Here is a 20950-nt window from a genome sequence, read left to right as displayed (position 1 = left end):
GGAGACTCATTCTCAGCTTCCTGGAATGGCAAGTTCTGCAGCTGGTCACAGAATATTATGCTCTAAGAAGACAAGAAAATACACTCTCAGGGCCTCAGAGCTGCCATGCTAGAAAGTCAAAGTGCTCAAGTCTCCACAGGAACGACCAGGAGATCGGTACACTCCTCCCCACAAAGCCGTGCTCCTATTCCGGGAGAGGCCCTCTTCTCGATAGTCAGGCTACCCCTCAGAAGCAGGGGAGGCAGAAACAAGCCTCAACCTTCCCTCACTAGCAAATCCCACAGCACCGACTTTTAATGGAGGTGGAGAGAACAAGAGAGCCAAGTGAATGGAGCTGAGGGCAATATGCAATTATTGAAACTGGAATTGAGCCCGCACCCTAGAAAGAACATGTCATGAGAGCTCTGGCAATCACACTGTGGTCAGGGCCTCAATTTTAAACCTCTCCCAAGGGATACCACTTTCTGACATACAGGCACACCTCTCTTTATATCAAAGTAATTCTGCTTGACTTGGAGGAGGAATCATCTGCTGGTCTCGAGATTCCATCACCAGGGCCTAGCTTAAAATAATCCAACCATTGGCAAATATGTTTCTGTCATCACTTACCTTTTTTCCAATAAGCTTCTTTCGAAGAAATTCCCGGGCTTCAAACATGTAAGGAATGTCATACAGGGGACGAAGTTTCTTGTTCTTATCCTTAAAAAAATAAAATACCACATCAGGATTGGGGGGAAAAACACACAAAAGAACACAGCCAATAGCACAAAATACTGGAACATATCTGAAATATGCTCTCCACCTCCCAGCATCACAAATATTAATTAAGTGCTGGACCCAGAGTAAATGATTAATAAAGATTTGGTTGAAATGCTTTACAAGGAAAAAGATTATCTTTTACACATGACAGGCTCAAAAATAAGGAACATGGAATGTTTGTCGTTATGCAAACTGGAAACAACCTAAATGTTTATCAACAGGGAAACAGCCACATAAACTGTAGTGTAGAAGCAGCTCCATAAGTATTAGGGCCCTTCAAGCCTTTATAGATACACTAAAATCTAATTCTACTACTCTGTAAGCCTTTATTAAGTACCTACCAACCACCAGCCCCCTACACAGAACTCTGTAAATATGCGTTATAATCCTGGACTCAAAATTCTTGTAACCTAACACAGTAATAGGAGAAATCCTACAAATATGGAACAACATAATGCAGTTTTGTGATACAGACTAGGGACCAAGTGCTATAAGAGTTCAGGGAAACAAAAAGAAGGAAGTAATGATGAAATGTTTCACTGACAAGGTGGGACTTAAAGTGAGTTTGCAGGACAGGAAGGAACTAGGAAGAAAACGAGAGTTGAAAAAAAACCAGGACAAGCAAAAGGAGAGAAGCAGGAATAAACAGTATTTCAACACATACATAAATACAAACACACACAATTCCTTCATTATCTCATGGGTCCCAGACTTCTTCGAAAAGAAGTTACTGCTGTGAGCAATGTAAATTTGAGAAGATGAGAGAGAGTCTAGATGAAGGTGACAGAAGTGGCAATCAATAGGAACTTAAGAGATAGGAAAACGATTGTAAGAAATGAATTAACAGGAACTGACAACAGAGTGGAAGGAAGGGATAAAAGAGGAGGAACCTAATATTCTAAGTCATGATGATAAGTGAAGAGGGGGCTGGCTGAGTGGTTAAGTTCACACGCTCCGCTTCGGCGGCCCAGGGTTTTGCCGGTTTGAATCCTGGGTGTTGACATGGCACCGCTAAACAAGCCACGCTGAGGCGGCATCCCACATGCCAGAACTAGAAGGACCCACAACTAAAAATGCACAACTACGTACTGGGGGCTTTGGAGAGAAAAAGGAATAATAATAATAATAATAAAAAAGTCATCAAGAGAAGTCTGTCTTTTGGTGATGGCGTGGAAGAATGAAACATGTGCTCAAGAAACAGGGAGATGCTGGCTAGATGGGCTGGCGTGATGACTTTAATGTCGCTCTCCCGCTAGCCCTTAAGTTCCATGAGAACAGAAATCCTGTCCACTTCTCTTGTTCTCTGTGACCCCAGAAACAAGTATAGCACCTCCCTCATAGTACATACTCAATCAATAGTTGGACAAACTAACTACAAAAGAAATATGGAGAATAACATACAAAGATCAAGTATGTGAGAAGAACAGAACTTCATGCACAGATTTGGGGATCGCCAAGACCCAGATAATATTTTGAAAAAGAAATTCTGAAAGAGGAAAATCAAAGACTAACTCCTAATCTAGATGAATGCCACTGCTTCCCCATCTTGTATGATTAGCCCACCTGGCCTCACCTATGCTTTGCCATCTATTACACATCTGACAAAACAAGATATCTCCGTATAATCCATTCTATACTCAAAGAAGTATTCAAATTATGTTTTCTTAAATAGCCAACTACTCCCAAATAAAGAGCCTTTATCATTTTAATTCCCCATATTCAAACTAATCCTAATGACAATATTGAAGTCAAGGGGATCAAAAAGACATTTCTAACTAAGCCTTGGTGCCCAAAACATATCATTTAAACATTTCGATTCATTGATATCACTAAGAAAATCTCCTATGAGAATGTACATAATTGTTTGAGTTTGAGCTTCACATTCATCATCCAACTGTCTTCTACTTCCTGGGTTTTTTTTCTTTTTTCTTTTTCTTTTTTTTGAAAAGGCAGCAGAATCATTCCAGTGCTCTTTTAGGAAGTTAAGGCACCTTCAGAAATGAAGGTGAGTCTCTCTTCCTCCTCCCAGAGGACACGTGGGAATCTACATACTCTAAACAGGAACAACTGAGATGGCCAAGACTGAATCAATGTCCTGGAGTGTCACAATCACTGTCTAATAAGTGATGTATGACCCTAAACATGAAAATCTTTAGAGAAATAATATAACACTGAGTTTTTCTTATAGGAAATAAGGGAAATAGGACACATGAGAGTTGCCTGGCTAGAGGGAGTGCTGGATAACACAAGGGCAGATGTACAGGATTATGGACATTTTATAAGCATCCAGGCAGCCAAATAAAAATAGTGGGTCACTAGTGAGGAACCCTAAAATAGAGTTTATGATGACACTCAATGATACAATAAAAATGGTTGCTAGACAGAAGATGCTAGGTGCCAGTAATGAACAGGATTTTTAATAAAGACAAAATCAATGGTTATCAGAATCAGCCCTCAGGAATAAAGAAGTGCCAATATACTCACATTCACCAACCAACAGAGGACAACCTATTTATAGAGAGTAACTGTGTGACTACACAAGCGAAAGTGAATTAACATTTTTAAAAGTGAAATGAACAAAATATTGACATTTACCTTACATAGCCTTATGATTTGCCACAGAATCTGAATATCTGAACCTTACCATGCTTACTCTGAAACACAACAGAGGTAAAAAGCAATGTCATTTGACAGGAAATCCAAAACAATGAATGAAAGGTAAGAAATACAGTTCCAATAAGCAATCAAATGAAGCTCAGGGGATGAGGGACACCTAAATGTGTGAATATGGCCGTCTGAACAAGAAAGACACTCGAGAGGATGGGGCTGAGCCAAAATCCTCTCAAACAAATGGAAGAAAATAAATATTAAACCAACAAAAATCCAACAAAAAAACAGTGCAGCTTCAGAGTCTGATTATATGTCTCTCATGAAGCTAGGAAAGAACTAACAGCAAAAGTAGAAAACAAGATATCACCAGTGAAAACAGAATGATCTTGTTACTCTAACCCTTCAGAGCTAGTAGCTATTGACATCTGCAAACATCTTACAAGAGAGATATTAGAAGTCCCTAAGAAACTACAAAATAAAAGCAATTCCTCCAAATTACCAGGTACATAAAAGCCTTTGAAATCTCTAAGAGGCAATTGAGGTATAGAATGTACTCTGAGAAAACAGGACTTTAGCTGAATCGTGCCTGCTAAAAAGGATGGTCTAGTTTAGACTCTAATTTACATGGAAATATTTTTTAACAAATAAAAATAGCAAAGAATGCTTGCTTTATCTGGTGGGTGGATAATACACAAACCAATATGTGCTGTAATCGCTGTTCATCCTGAGAAATGACACTGTATGTAGGCCCTGCAATGACTCATGCTAGAGATAACTTCCATCAGCTGTACCTCTCACTGGTTTGGGAGAGGCCCAACACCCACATCTCAGCATCTAAAGACACACCTGGCATTTTAACACAAAGTTATTTTTGGCTAATCGCCAAAAGGAGGTCATGCTCATTTGGAGGGAATGGAAGGGACTTCCAGTCAAGGCCTTATTCTCACCCCTTTTTAGGCCTAATTTTATCTAGCCCATCCTGCAGCCAAAAAAATCTACCGACCTTGGGATACTTCAGGATTCCTTAAGACTAAATAAACACAAACTATGAGAAAAAAAGAGACTGATAAACATGGCTCCACTAAAATTTAAAAAGTTCTTTACTGAAAAGACATCATGAACAAAATGAGAGCCAAAGCACAGTCTTAGTAGCTGATAAGTGAAATGGATAAAGAAAAAGCAGAGCAGGATGCGAGGGAACTGAGGTGCTTGGCCACAGCTGTAATCTTCTCAGTGAGGCCTACCTGACCACATCATATTTCAGCAAAGACTCAAAGGACGTATGGGATGTAGTCATCTGGAGAAAGGTGGAGAGAACCGCCAATACGAAGGCCTTGAGTTAGGAGCATACCTCGTGGGCTCAAGGACCAGCAAAGACACCACTGTGGCTACAGCAAAGTGCACAAGGGAGAAAGTAGCCGGGGACAAAGACACAGATCAGACTTAACATTTGAAAGAATTCCTTTGGCCACTGTGTTGAGAACAGACACTATAGCAAGAAAAGGGGAGAACAATTAGGAGATTACAACAGTAATCCGGGCAGAAAATGATAGTAGATTGTATTAAGGAGGGAGAAGTTAGGGAGGTAAGAAGTGGTCAGAATCTGGAAATATTCTGGGAGTAGAGAGATGGAATGTGAGGTGTGAAAGAAAGGAAGGGGTCAGGGACGCCTCCATCTGGGCAACTGGAAATATTGTGGAGATATGGGTAGGGTCATCAAATGATATGGGGAAGACCACAGGAAGAGTAGACTAGAGGGATGGAAATAAGATCAGGAGCTCAGTTATGGACATGCTAAACTTCTAAGTGAAGATGTTGAGTAGGCAGTTGGATAAACAAGTGTGGAGTTTGGAAGAAAGCTTTCAGCTGGTGATATACATTTGGGAGTTATTGGCATACAAGTAGTATTTAAAGCTAAGAGACTGAAAAGGACCAACGACTGAGTCTTAAGGCACTACAACATTAAAAGGTAAGGAATAAGAGAAGGAATCCGCAAAAGGAGACTGAGAAGGAATAATCAGCAAGCTCAGTAGAAGGAAACTACCAGAGTGTCATGTCCTGGAAGCCAAAGAAAGAAAGTGAATTGAAAAGGAGGGAATGACCAACTGTGTCAAATGCAGCAAAGCAAGTCAGATGAGGACTAAGATGTGCATGCTGGATTAAGCTAAGTGTGGGTCACTTGACAAGAATAATTATGGTGGAACAGTAGGGGCAAAACCCCAATTGGAACTAGGAATAGGAGGAGGAGACTGGAGAAAGCAAATACATACAACACTTTTCAAAGTTGTGCCACAAAGGAGTATGAAGAGACTGTGTGGCAGCTAGCAGAGGAAGCAGGGTGAAGGGAAAGTGCTTTTGTTTTTGATTTTAGATGGGAGAAATAATAGGCAATGGTCCAGTGGAGAGCAAATAAGTGATAATATAGATGAGAGAGGCTAGACCTTCCAAAGCAATGTCCTAAAATGGGCAAGGAGAGAATGGCTTTACATAGGAGCACCAATAGTCCATCTTTAGGTGTGTGGATGTGGATACTGTTAGGTAGGTAGACGTGGTAGTGAGAGTCATTGGAAGTTTTCTTCCTATTACTTCAAATTACTCAGTAAAGGAAGGAAAAATTCTGACAAATCAATAAGAAAAAAAGAGAAACAATCTAACAGAAGGACTGGCAGAAGGACAGGCATTTCACCTAAGTACTCCAACTGGACATTAAGTGTATTGAAAAAAGATGTAACTTCATTAATCATCAGGGCAATATAAATTGAGATGCTGAGGACATCCAATATATTGGCAAAAATTTAAAGGTGAGAATATGGGGAAATGGGAATTCCCTTTAACCACTGATGAAAGTATGAAATGGTTCAACTACTGTGGGTGGGACTTTGACATGGTGCTACTTGGCATCGTTTGGTTAAAGCTGAAGATATGCATCCCTATAATTAGGAAATTCTACTTACAGGTAGGTATATACCCTAGAAAAGCCTCACGTGCAAGACAAATATGTATCACAATGTTTGTGCTGACAATGTCTATGGTAAGTCACAGAGAATACTACAGAGCAGTCAAGCTAAAGCAGAGCACACAACAAATGAACAAATTTTAAAAACAATACTGAGCATGGAAAACAAGTTGTAGAGTGATATAGCAAAATCCCATTTAATTGCAGACTAAAAACAGAGGCAAGCAACATTATTCATAAAGCTATGTAAGCAGCAAAAGCACAAAAATGCACAGAAATGAAAGACGGCGGTCACTGATGTGGGATGAGCAGTGGAAGAAAGCAAAGGAGAGGGGGAAGAAATGGGGCCGAGGATGAGTACACAAGGACTTTCAACGTTTTCTGTAAGGTTTTACCTCTTTAAGGGAAAAACAGAAGATCTCAAGCAAATGTGATATAGCACCAAGGCTGAAAAAGGAACGTTTGTTATATTATTCTGCAACGCTGGATTTTTTTAAAGCCAAAAATGTTCAGGGATGGGAAACCCCCAAATCTTGTTTGGTCAATCTTTTCCCATTGCTCACAATGTCTTTTTTATTCCTCTCTACAGCAGAATAACTGGCCATTCTTTTCCTCATAAGAAATGCATTAAATTCCATTTTTTTTCTTTCCCCCCAAAAAACGATATTCATAGATGTGTCCTTCCATGAAGCAGAAGGGAATAATTTAACTACAAACGTGCTCTCAAATAACCAAGGTCAAAAACAAGTTTGATTTTTGTTTTTAAAGAGTCTTGAACTAAAGTAGCCAAGCAGAATTATACTCTATGAAGATCTTAAAACTGACTGAATTAAAATAACAACAGACATGATCAGATTAAAATGGATAAAATTTCAAACAGTAAATAATGGACCTGTCCCAGTTGCCCTGCCGCCCATGCCATTTCAACAAACAAAGGCTGCGATTTCCATTTGAGTTATAGACTTAAAAAACAGCAACATTACCACATGCCCTGGGCTGATTTACAATCAAGGACCTTTCAATTCCCTCAGCAGCCAGGAGACAGAATCCAGAGGGATATCTACTATTTTATGATCCTTAACGCATACAGTAGCACATTTTATTAAAGGGAGGTCAACTAACTAGAAAGCTACAGTCAGCAACTGGGGAAAGGTTCAAAACTGTAACCACCTTGGCCAAACGGAGGATATCTTGCACCACTATAGCTAAAGGACCACACCCAGAAGATTTAGACATATATCCAACATTTCCCAAGGAGCTGTTTCAAAGAAAAAGACACTTTATTTACCAGTTAGTTTTATTTCATCCTCCCAACAAAATCTCTCTTAAAGGTAAATAGGGTCTACTAAAGAGACAGATCTGGGTAAGTCCCAAATTCACAACAATGCAATCACATTACATACATATTTCCAGGAAGCAAGGAAGGAATGGTAAACGATATAAACTGAAATCAGACTGAAAAATAAGAGACACTGAAATGTTATTTTAAAAATTCACAGGTGTAGGATTAGAAGGGGGTTAGACTTTCAACCCCATGATTATGCAAGACACTAGGTCCCTGAAATGTTTCGTTGCTTTTATAGGGCCCTCAAATTTTGATTTTTCTGACAACCTTATTTGACCCTACTGATCCCATATTTAAAGATCTAATAATACGTGTGAAGAACACTGGAATTTAAGGGATACTAATAATTGCTATTGTTAATAATGGGGTACAAGCTGAAGGAGTTTTAGAAAACAGCAGAAGCAGGAAGATCACTTCGACCTTCTCCCTTGCAACAGGTCATAAAACCCTCAGGTGAGAGGTGCTCTCCCTACACCCAGAGGAAAGGAGCATCCTTATTTCTAAAAAGAAAGGTGCACCATGCAGAATCCAAACCCAGAGGCCGTGCTAGGTTTCCCCCAGTTTACTACACTTCCCTCATGCTCTCTGACCTATCTTACTTCTATAAAACCACCCACTCTTCATGGGACCTAGAATAAAAACATTCAGTTCTGTTTCTTCGAGTCTTCATTTTCTTATGAAGGCTTCTATGTCACATAAAACTTATATTATACACATTTGTCTGCTTTTCGCCTGTCAGTTTACTTTTCAGACCCAGGCAGGGACCCTATGAGGGGAGGAAAACACCCCCCATCTACAGGAACAACCCAATCAAGCAGGCCTCACAATAACAGCAGTTCTACCTGGATTGCTGTAAGGATTATGATCCCCATTTTACAGCAAGGAGAGTGAGGCTAAGAGGATAAGTAATGTGCCTCCCATCCCGGAACAACGGTAGAGTTGGGATTTTGATCCCGGTTATCCCAGAGGCCTATGTTCATTGCCTGTGGGCCAGAGAGTGTACTCTTTTTGCTTCTTACTACCAAAAAGTAATCACCACCTGTCAGTGGTTGTTAGTTTTAGTGTACCTAAGAATCACCTGGGGGCTCGTGAGCATGCAGACTGCCAGGCCCCCACCAGATATTCTGATTCAGTAGGTCTGGTGTTATCTCCACAATTTCGTATTTTTAATAAGTAGCAAGGACTGTGGGTCACACTTTGAGAAAAGCTGCCCAGTACCATTTGAGCACCTGGCCCCACTTAAACCACTGGAAATAAAAGAAAAAGGAGTTCAAAGGTTTAAAAAGTCAAAAGCAACACTGTGGAGCTTGATTAATGCCAAAATGGTTCAATAAAAACAAACAAATAGGTCAGGGCTGGCCCAGTGGCGCAGTGGTTAAGTTTGCGCACACCGCGTCAGCAGCCTGGGAGTCACAGGTTTGAATCCTGGGCATGGACCTAGCACCACTCATCAAGCCACCCTGTGGCAGCAACCCACATGAAATAGAGGAAGACTGGCACAGATGTTAGCTCAGGGCCAATCTTTCTCACAAAAAATAAAAATAAACAAACAAATGAGTAAGTAAGTAAATAACAACTGGGGAATTCAAGTTTATCTCTGCATATGCACCTGGAGACAATTCAACATACTCCCTGAACTTTTATACAGATAAGACAAGTTGAAACATTCTAGTAATGGTGGCAAAACAAGATTTCCAAATAGTTGTAGTTCCTCCAGTCCAACTACAGGAAGACTGAATGTGGAATCTGAGAATCAAGAGAGAAAACCAATCTGCCCGTGCCAGGAAACAGCAGGAGCAGGCATATCCTGTTCTGCCCACCCATCCACAGACACCCAGTGGTCTAGACCTGGACTAGCCACGGTGACAGCAGAAAAGAGGAAGTGGCAAGTCCATGAGACAGCCCAGGTTACAAGCATCTCTTGGCCAGCTGCTAGGAGGACAGCAGCTTCATACTATCCAAAGAGGGAAAGAAGCAAACCAGATTTCGGCAGCCGCAGGTCCTCAAAGGGCTCGCCCGCCATCTGCAATGCACAGCACATGGTTACATTCCACAGGAACTCGCACATCCCAAAATTAAAGAACCATTTTCAAGACCATCAGTAAGGGGGGAAATATCTGTCTCTAGAGGCTTCTCTTCTACTCAATTACGTTAGCCAACTGAGAGCCTTTTCAGAAGTAGTTGCTATTTATTGCTCAGATGCAGTAAGAACGGGGGAGGGAAAAAAAGGAAGGGGGGGGCGGGGAGTAGGCCAAACACCAGGTCTTCTTTCTCCCCAAGACCCTGTCAAGACGTTAAGAATAAATAATTTCAAGGCTCTAAGGGCTCCAAAACTATTGTCCAGGCAGCAAACCATATGGGGTCCCTTTACTTAGCTACAAATACTTGTGCAGGCACAGGAGAAAGAGTGGAATAAAGGAACAGTGCTACCCCTCACAGACCTCAAGGCCAAGGAAAGCAAAGCCTCCCAAGTAAGAATCTGTACAGCCAGCAGCAGAGAGGCTCCCAGACCCAGCAAGGAAACCAAAAATAAAAAAGACTCTGGAGTCCTGCCCCATCTTCCTTTCCCTGCACAGGGACGGCTTCCAACAAATAACAGGGCAACACCTTTTTCCCGCCCACCAAGGGCTCTGAAAATAAAAATCTGCTCCAAGTGGGAACTCAGTCTGTGCCACCGTTCCTAGAGGAATAGTGAGGATTCAGCCAGTAAGACTGGGATAATGAGACAGAAAGGGTACCGGATCCTTGAAGAGAACAAAGCTCAAGTTCAGCACTCCTGAAGTCACAGACACAAAGAACTGGCATGGACCCTGAGATCAAACATTCCTCAAGCATTTGATGGCCACTAATGGTCAAGAGGAAGTAGGCAGCTTGCTGATGATCAACAGAATAGAAGCCTGGGTTCTAAAGAATGATTCTGGCGCCAGCAGCTCCCGGCTTGCCTCAGTTTCCTCCTAAAAATAAGTGATTTAACAACTACCAGGCATTATATATGACTTTGTAGTGAAAAACCATGCAAAATTATTTCAAAACCCTGTAAAAATGATAAAAGGGCTAAATATATTAGTACTAATTAAGGCAACTCGAACTTCACATTCAAGGAACATTTCAGGTAATACAAACTCCATGGGAAAACCAAGTGTATACTTTGTGTTACTAAGAAGCAAGGCTGCTTAGCTAAGTTTTCCATCATCTAACACGGCTGTTAACAAGAGCTAAAATGCCAAGAGACAGAAGAGATAACCCAAAGCTACAGCACTAATCACTCTTTGCCCTGTATAACAGTAATTAAATTACTTCCTAGGTCTTATCTTCCCTACCAGACTACATGAGGGAAGATCTATGTGAGAGATCTTTATAATACCGAGAAAGTGCCTAGCATAGTGTCATATTCCTAGAAAGCACCAACATATTGAATAAAATGGGGAATACAAAAAGGCTTATTGAAAAGAATTTTTAAAACAAACTGTACTCCTTGTGGTTATAGGAATAAATGGTACTGGTTAGTAAATATCAAAGTGAATTAAAAAAAGGTGTGGGAGTGGGCAATATTACTGCAGTTTCATAGCACTGTTGACAAATTCATCTAATGAATACCACTGATACGGTGCTAGTGGAATGCGAACTCCTCCTTCCTTCTGACTGCTCTCACCAGACATGATTCTATACTACACAAAGATAAGCATATTACTGAATATTAGACAGATTCTAGACTATATCACACTGTACAACTGCAAACTCTAGGTTCTTTGTAAGCAGTGATATGCAAGGAGTACTCTTGGTAATTTCAGTGTGTCATGTTAGAAAAAACCAAATTTACAAAACCTGAATAATCAGTGTGTTCTCTTTTGACCTAAGACTTTAAAGCAATTTTCTGCTATCTCTAAAACTTTGACATAACTAATCTTTGAAAAAATACACCCTCAATCTATCATTAGCTAATAGTTAGAAATCTTTAACGAACACATATAGTACCAGAGTTCAAGTAAAGCTGAACTGATATTCAAAAAATATCAAGTGTGACAGTTCAAAAATAAAATAAACGATTGTAAGCTAAAATACAAAAGGGGGTAATTTCCTAATATGGAATCAAAAGTACCAGCCTCCCCCTAAAAATTCATGTATTTGAGATTAAACTAAGCTTAAGCAAGGATATTTGCTAGGGTGATAGCTTTTGTGGTTACAATGGATGAAGAGTAGTGAAAGATAGTAGGTAGGACCCTTCCTTTGTTCTCAAAAGGGGAATCTGCAGCAATACTAAGAGGTGTCAGGTTTTGCTGAATGACGCACTCTTCATCTGCTGTTCAAATGAGCAAATGGAGCTGAAAAGAAATAAACAAATAGCGTCTCTCTAGAAGGGCCTCTTTCTACCCAGCTAATAGTTCTGAAGATCGATTGCAAACGTGAATCAATGTTAACATGGGAAACCCCTTCGTTGGAAAGGACACAAAAAATCTACAAATAAGAAACCAGAGTTTAATAGTGAAAAGGAAAACGGAGCATGGAGAAAGAATCTTCAAGGACAAAAGCGGGCCTGGAGGTCTGGGAGGTAACGGAAACCAGCAGGGACCAGTATATTGCAACTGGCTCTGCCCTTCTGCAACTTCTTTCCTTTTCACTGGAAGCTCATAATTAACCAGTTGGCACCAAATCATGTTTTCTAGTAATGGAGAAATCTTCTCCCACATTTCTTACCCTTCGTCCCCAGGCTAAAAATGGAGAGCCAATGCCCTCAGCAGAGACAACCCCGTTTCCTAAAGAACAGGCTACAAGCCAGATGAACCCCATCCAGCACAGTGATGCGCCACAAGCCCTCCCACAGTTCTAGAAGAGGAGCAAGAACAGGAGAAAAAGAAAATAAATCTCTTACAATAGGAAACCAATTTTCCCTGTAACAGAGAGCAGGATCAGGTGAGCCCATTCAGAAGATAATACTATTTTGTTAGAGAAATTCTTCTTTGTGAATGCCTTCCCTTCTTTATCATATTAAAAAATAATTATTATTATTAGAAGTTCTTCCTGGAACAACACAGAAGGGAAAACGATGCTGCATATGACACCATTATTTAGCTGGTGCCAGTGGAACTTTCAATTGAGCCAGATTTCCAGTCAAATTTGCACAATAAATTGTGGTACATTTCCAAAAAAGAGACTGAATTATGTAAGTGCACGGCAGAAAGGTCTCCCTTTAGACACTGAGATTCTGCCTTGCCAGTTGCATCACTCCAATGTCTAAATCAGGCTGCCAGGTCTAGTGCCACATATTTTATCTACCAAATTCAAAGCACTCTCAGCCTGTGTTTAAATATTCAGTATAATGAGGCCTGCACCTTTTCAGGACAGACATCATTCTAACCCTACAGAACAAAGATGACTCTCTTTTACTGTACAGTCCATTTGCCATCAATCAGAAACTACAAGATTTATCACCCCCTACTACCATGGAGAAATATGGGCAAATAAAGTTACCAAAACCATGAATAACACAGACATTCAGATCCAGCACCCAGCTGGCAAGGCAATTTCATTATTTATATATGAAATGCCTTGCCTTACTACAGGAAGGGACCTTGACAAGCCTGAAGCCAGACCTGCTGGAGGCTGCTCCCAGGAAAGACTGTCCCATCACCCAATCTGAATTAAACACACTCAGGAATGTGTTTGGGTTATTTTGCACCAGTTGTTTGCACCTAGCAAACAAGGAGGCAAATAACCAGATCCCCAAAACAATCAGGTGAAGGTCTAGGGGCAAGAGGGCATGAGTGGGAACTTTTCTGCAACAGCGGCTGTCATTTACAGCTGTTTGTGTCCATGGGGAATGACAGGGGACCTGAGATTGGTGTCTTGGTCTGTGAGAACGCAGTTTTAGCTCCTGCTTTATGTAATGTCTAACCTCCGTTGTGCTTCTAGCTATAAAAGAAACTTTGTGCCTATTTAACAACTTTTTATGTTAATCACATCACCATCCCATTGTAACAACCACACACTTACCTTTCCTATTGGCCTTCTGACTTAATGCCCTTAACGCAGAGTTGGCTCCACTCTAAATTTCTACCATACTTCATTAAATAAGCAAAATAAACATCACTGACCATTTGAGTGCCTACTCTGTGCTTGGCACTTTAAACATATTTCTAATCCCCACAACAACCAATAAAGCTGGAATTATTAGCTTTACTCAACTGAGAAATTAGGTGCCCAGAGAAAAAACATGCCCAAGTTAACACATGTCAAAGCAAAAGATTCCAGAAAAGATCTGTCTGGCCCTACAGCCCATGCTAGTTTCTATCATCTGCCTCCCAACCTCTGAGGCATCAAGAACTGACAAACTGCCCCCTGGCTTTTTCACTCACAACTGGTTCCACACGCAATCTCCAGCAAGACCTGAAAAGGTCAATTAATTTCAACAAGTAAGGCAAGCCCAGCCAAAGCCACCAACTCCTGGGAAGCTCGTCGAGATTAAGTTGGACACAGTATTTGTGCAAGTTATAGAGCGACTGTCACTGAGTTTCAAACCTAACTTTTTTCAAATTCCACTTTGTGATGCTGGGGTGGGAAAACTGCAAACCACATTTCTGCTTTGCCAGCTGGTTCCCTGTTAGGTTCTGCCAATAGGGGATGTTAGAGGGAGAATGGACAGGAAGAAGGAGGGCTCTTTCCTATGCCTGTCAGCTTCTCCAGAGCAACACTTTCCCCTCTCAGCAACAGCAGTTTGTTCCAGTAGCAGCAACTGATTCCAGCTTGCAGTTTTCCCAACACTCCCAGAAACAGTCTAATCACAACTCAGATTCACCAGAACCAATCAACTGGCAGCCCCTCCTGGGAGGCCTGGGTCCCAGCTCCATGGAATTACTCTTCCAAGCTTAGAAGAGTGTAAACAGCTCAACAGAGGTCTGAGTCCCACTTCCAATGCGGTCCATCCTGCAAATTTCTAAGTTTCATATTCCAATCTCTTATTTGTTCCACCAACCCCACAGGTAAGCAACTACATCTTGTACTGAAGAACTCTATGTGACCCTTAGGTGTTCTCTTTTTGCCTTTTTAATATTGCCATACCTGATTGGTAATTCTTCATATTAAGTTGTCTCTCTTAAAATAACTGGTGTGATTCCTCATATTAAGTTGTCTCTCTTAAAATAACTGGTGTGGTTTCTTTATCCTAACACAGTGACCAGAAGCACCCTCTCTATATAACTGAGCAAAGAAATTTGCAACCATCAGATAATCAACTCTCTTGATAACCAACACTCTCCTCAGAGAATATTGCCTTCTACCTGTTCAAGACTACCTCCACCTGGCCAGTCCCCATATAGCAGGACCACCTACAATGCAAAAAGGTGCACAACAGACCCAAGAAAAAACAGTACAGGGCACATGAAGAGCTTCCATAGTTACAACAGATGATGGAGAGAAATGTTTGAAAGATTTAACTGGTAACACAAACACCAGACTAGAGAAGACTCTCAAGCCAATATGTGTCCAATCTGTGAAGTCTACAAGATACAGAAGTTAAACAATAAGAGAAAAATGTACTCTAAATTTTTTTCTACCTGATACATTGCTGTACTCTCTCATGAGTAGTGCAACATTTTGTGATCTTAAAGCTCAACCACAGGAAGGCTACATTCATGATTTCTTAAGTAGGGATCATGGTAAAGATGAAAAAGTAAAACCTTAAATGTGTCAAGGTGGTTACCATATTGCATAAAGGAGATGTAAACACAGTGAGGGTTAGCAGGGACAGCCAAACTCCCAGGAGGCCTACAACACCAACAAGATGTCATTTTTACACTATAGCAAGATGAAAACATGAGAAAAACACCACCAGATTTGCTGTCACATACCTTTCCATGCAATATTACTAAACGGATTCTAGAAGCTTCTCTTAAGGCAGCTGTTAAAAATAGTGGAGCTCAAAGGTTACCAGGGACTGAGGGGAACAGGTAAAAAGAATTATTTAATGAGCATGGTGCTTCAGTTCTGCAAGAAGAAAAAGTTGTAGAGATCTGTCTCACAACAATGTGAATATACTTAACCCTTCTGAATTGTACACTTAAATGACTAATATGGTAAATTTTATATGTTTTTGACAAGAACAAAGTAGAGCTCACTCAAGATAATTTCCTCTTGATTTCTTTAATCTAACAGAAGCATCAGCATGCCATCAAATTCGAAATATGAGTTAACTTGAGAATTTGAAGATATCAATGCTGACCTTTGGTTGACAGCAAAAAGAGACTGGTCACTATTTATGGATACAATCAAAATGCTAGCCCAGTTCTGGTCACAACAACTATTTTCTGAACTGTTTCCTTCCTGAACAAGCCCTGTGACTGAATCTTCTACTCCTCTTTCTATGTTATTTTCTATGCTTGGATGTGGCTGCTCTCTCAGTGCTAAAGACTTTGCTTACTAAAATGCCAGACCTTCCGTAAGGCCATGCTCAAATGCCACCCACTCCTTCAGGAAACCCTCTCTGAGCTCTCTAATCAAATATCCTCTCTTCTCCCTAGTCAGTAGTTAGGCTTCTTACATCTCATAGGTGATCAGAAGCTACTTGAGGTTAAAAACAGGATTTTACTCAATTTTTTAATCCCACTGTACTCATTTAATCTTCAAAACAATAACAGAGAAAGTAAATACCTTATTTTTTACCGATGAAGGACAAAGGGCTCAGTGTAACTGAGACACTAGGTCACAGCAGGAGAAAATGGCAGGGACAAAGTGGAAGTCTAACATAGCTGATTCTAAAATCCAGGGGCACCAGGTTCTATTACAAGGCATCTAAGGATCCTCTGATGTCCCTCCAACAGCTTAGACCAAGAGATAAAGAGTCATTTTTCTTCTTGCAAGCACTAAGCTCTTTGTCCTACAAGAGCAGAGTTCATATACAAAAAGAAAAGGGAAACCACAGTCAGCCTAAGCATTTCTCACAAAGCAGCCCCACCCTACCCACCCAGGGAGACGTGCACGAGGTGACCTCTTCACCCAGACCCCCAGCTCAGCCTCACCACTAGATGACAAGGATGCCTGGTGGCTCCTAACAAACGTTGCTGAATGTGAGAAAACTATCCAGGGTCACTGCTAATGAGGAGCCAGAACATCTTGCCACTTAGCTACAGAATGTTCACCCAATAAATCTTACAGATTTGAACACAACCCAAGACCAGGAGGTTACAGGAAAAAAAACAAACAAAAAATTCAGAACCACCAGCTTAAAAATCCACATTGTCGCCTCCACACTTTCAAAAAAATAAGGTATAACCATCGAGTTTGGTATAGTACTAATCAGAAATAAAAGAAAAAGCCAAAAGCAAAAATAAAAACAAAAAACACCTAACATTTCCTTCTGAACAGTTTAACTGTAATGTATGGTCACTTACACTACTGAGGAAATTCCTCTTTTTACCTTGATTTAGTTTTATTGATCTAATTTTAGCAAGGACAAATGTACAGCAAAGGATGAAGGGTCAGCAACCCAAACAAAATGGGGAAACAGAGAAAAACAGACTAACTCAGCAAACGCTTGATAACAGGCCCCAAAGAACTATCATAGGCACGTAACAAGGCACTGGGGAAAACCAATTTGCATGCTTTTTTATTGCAGTACACTATATTTCCTTAAAGGTAGAAACAGTGTCTTTTGCAGCATGGGGTGGTGCCCAGGACACCTAAACTGCAAATGCTTAGGTTATAACTAAGTACGGAAACAATACCATAACATAGGATATTCACTACCATAGTGAGAACGGGAAAATCCCCTTATTTTAGCTGTAAAAGTTTTCAGATATTTTTCTCATACTAATTATGAACTCAGATTTAATCAGGCAGGGATAGGCTCAAGTTTATTCATGTATAATTTATGAATTTTTTAAAAAGGTTTGTCAATTGATTTTCATGTAACTAAGGGTTAAGTTTAAGCTTCTTAAGTGAATGAATACACTGACAATTGATAGAACTATAAATCTACCATTAACAGCAGATCACCACAGGCTGCTTCTTGGCAGCAATGTACTAGCCTAGCTCACAGAAGCCAGCAGAGAGATAGAGAGAGAAACAAATGGGGAGGGGGTAGCCTGAGCTAATGAGAAGTCATTCTGGGTTAAATTACATTTTAGAAAACATTATCATGTGTCAGTCGCTGGAGAAAATTGTCCCTGTTCTTGAGAGAAAAAATTCAAATGAAAAGCTTGATATACAAACCACAAAATTATAGCATTAGGAAATATATACAAGGTACTATAAGAAGAGTGACCAGGTGGAAGTGACTCAAATCTTGAAAAGGTCCCGTGTGCTTCATGAGGAGATGATATCTGCGCTAAGTCTTGAAGGATAACCAGTTGCTACAAAGATGTGCTCAAGAATTGGTAATAAGGGGAATAAGATGTGGGCAGCTGAAAGGTCATGGAAAATGAAAAAGGAGAAGCAGGAGAGTCAGGGCACCAATGATCCAATGGAGAGAAGAGTTTTAAGAAGAGTTGACAATGGAGTCAACACATTCAAAGCAGTCACAATAAGGACTGAAATGTGCCCACTAGAGGTGGCAAAAACTTCAGCAAGGGCAGTTTCAGTCAGATTTTAGTGGTTGAATGGTTGATAAAAGGTGGGTGGCTGGTGTACACTAATCTTTCAAGAAAGAGCGGTAGCCAAAGAAGTATGTGAAGGGAGAACACTGAACTTTGTTCTAAAGATAAGAAAATATGTGAAAAGCATCTTTACTGAATGACAATAAACTAAAGGTAGGGGAAGGGACAGAAGGTTGACATAATTTTTGTCATATCAACATAGAAAGATTTGATAATAAATGATTCATAAATATTCTACTTCCTGACCTGCTAATTACAAACTGTATGATCTGAGAACTATGTATTTATCTCCAACAGGGACTTAAACTTATTCATCTCCATAGCCCCCAGCACCTACTACTGGATCTGACATATGGTGCACGCTCAATTAATGTTTGTTGAATAAAATTACTTCATCTCTCTGGGCTTCAATTTCCTCCTCTGTTAAAAAAATAAAGTGGCTGGATCTAAATAATGTTCCTTCTAGCTCTAAATGCCCATCCGCCTGTAAATGTTACATAAAATGGGTCAATTCCCTATGATTCCTTGAAAATGTGCCATGTTGTAACATTCACATTCCAGCAAGGGCATGAGAACATCAAAGCTGCACCCGTTCGTCTAATAATGAGACTATATGGTATTCCCGAGACCGTCCTTTGAGGTGGAAATATCTTCATTAAATCAGGTCACAGAAGGAAATAGAAGACAGATCTCCTCAGAAAATGTTTGGATGAGTGAGCACTCCTTCCCCCTCCCCATGTAATTGTCAGTCTGCACAGACATACTTGGAAACCTTAAAAATGTAAAAGGAACCTTTAAAAGTTCATTTTAAAAAATTCAAAGATAATAAATCTGCAATTGTGTAATTGTCTTATGTCTTCTAGGCCTAAACTGTTTAAGTTTTAATCCAAATTGGGAGCCAGAGAGGCAGGAAAGAAGAACAGAGAGAAAAGAAACAAAGAGCCAAATTTCAAAAATAGAGATGTCCACAATATTGGCAAGCAAAAAACAGGAAGAAAAGCTTGGGAAACATGAAAACATTAACACTAGTCAATAATTTCTCAGAGCACTCAAATGAATAACCAATTTCAATCATCAAGAAAGCCATGCTCTTAAAAATCAGAAGGCAACTGTGTCCAATATTACTGCGAAAACTTAAAAATGCTAAATAGAAAAAATCAGACTCTGAGGCAGTGACAGGAAACTGTGTCCCATCTCACCACCACAGCCAACTCCATTCAACCCGAGTACCTCCACTGGCCCTTCAAATCCTTCCAGGCCTTTCTAGAACTTCTATTCAACCTGCAAAATCGGAATTTAAATATAAAATAGGACTCCATCCACATGGATTTTGAACAGATGGGACAGATAACAATTTAATTTAGCTTAATCCACAGGAAATGTTTAAACTGCAGGTTTTAGCAATAAAGTTTTTCCCTGGGATTATTTTCAAAGAACAGAATTAATCCCCAGATGGTGAGGTATTCACACTTGGTAAATTACATCACTTTGTCTTGTCTATTTTCTATACTGATCCACAAACATTTAATTGATCAATCCCAATGTAAATCAAGTAGCACTGTTTAAAATTTACTGCAGAAGAAAAAATCCCAGGTTAACAGAAAAAATATTACAATGATTATTTGTGTTATAAAAAGATTCTTCTCTCTACGTGGGAACTTTAAAAATCATTTCCAAGGGCTGGCCTGGTGGCGTAGTGATTAAGTTCATGTACTTCGCTTCTGCAGCCCAGGGTTTGCAGGTTCAGATCCTGGGTGAAGACCTGGCACTGCTCGTCAAGCCACGCTGTGGCAGCGTCCCACAGAAAACAGAGGAAGGCTGGCACAGACGTTATTAGCTCAGGAAAGACCTTCCTCACGCAAAAAGAGGAAGACTAGCAATGGATGTTAGCTCAGGGCCAATCTTCCACACACAGAAATCATTTCTATACAAAGTTATTTTCCCAGTGCTTTTAAAACATAAATTGATTTACCAATAGTCAATTTTATTTGCAGCATTCCAGGAACATTATAACAAGCAGCGAGCTATATCTTTTATCTTTGTGCTTCTAATGCCTTTAAAGTATATCTTTGTAAATTTAACAAATTATCATTATTTCATTTAGCACCAGTAAAGTTAAACCTGTTCGAGAGAGGACATAAGGTATGGTATGAAGAAAACAATGATGGCTTTGCTTCTTTTCCATCCTATTTTTTTCAGCAGATTTGTACAGTGTTCGATGCTAATAGATATTATCCCTCCCCTTTCTACACTGAGGTTATAACTTAAGAGTTATGAGTGGCAGGGAGAGAGGCGTAAGTAGAAAGTGTTCCAATGAGCAGATGGATGCATGACAAGGATGGGAAGCTTATGCTGTGTATCAGAGGCGCCCTCACAAAGATATGGTAGAAAGACTCTAAGCAAATATGCAAACTTGGGCCCATCATAAAGGGGCTTCTTATTCAGACAACCCATATGGGTTGTATACATGCTATCTCCATTTAATCATTCCAAAAATTCCTTTTAGTTTAACTCATGTGCTCACACTTTTCTAAGAAAAAATAAACAAGCAGCTAAGAAACCTACAGGAACAGATGAATATAAAGCCAAAAACAGATCAAAGGAAAGGCAGAAAGGAGATCCACAGTCATTGTATTGAGTAGGGGGGCTGTTACCCCAGATCCAGATCAGCATGGTTTATTTTAACTCTCGTGT

The 20950-nt window shown here is 40.1% G+C and overlaps 1 protein-coding gene across 2 annotated transcripts in view; it reads right to left on the bottom strand.

Annotated features, from left to right (window-relative positions):
• Nucleotides 1-20950, bottom strand: part of SND1 (staphylococcal nuclease and tudor domain containing 1) — a 407603-nt gene that overhangs the window by 264056 nt on the left and 122597 nt on the right. For both annotated transcript variants that reach the window (XM_070512822.1, XM_044754776.2), the window contains one exon: nucleotides 610-699. In XM_070512822.1, coding sequence (XP_070368923.1) covers nucleotides 610-699 — 90 coding nt within the window. The remainder of the gene's footprint in view (nucleotides 1-609; nucleotides 700-20950) is intronic.

Source organism: Equus asinus, chromosome 1 (genome assembly GCF_041296235.1).
Source record: "Equus asinus isolate D_3611 breed Donkey chromosome 1, EquAss-T2T_v2, whole genome shotgun sequence".
In the NCBI taxonomy this organism is placed as follows: Eukaryota; Metazoa; Chordata; class Mammalia; order Perissodactyla; family Equidae; genus Equus; species Equus asinus.
This window is presented reverse-complemented; position numbering and strand designations above follow the sequence as displayed.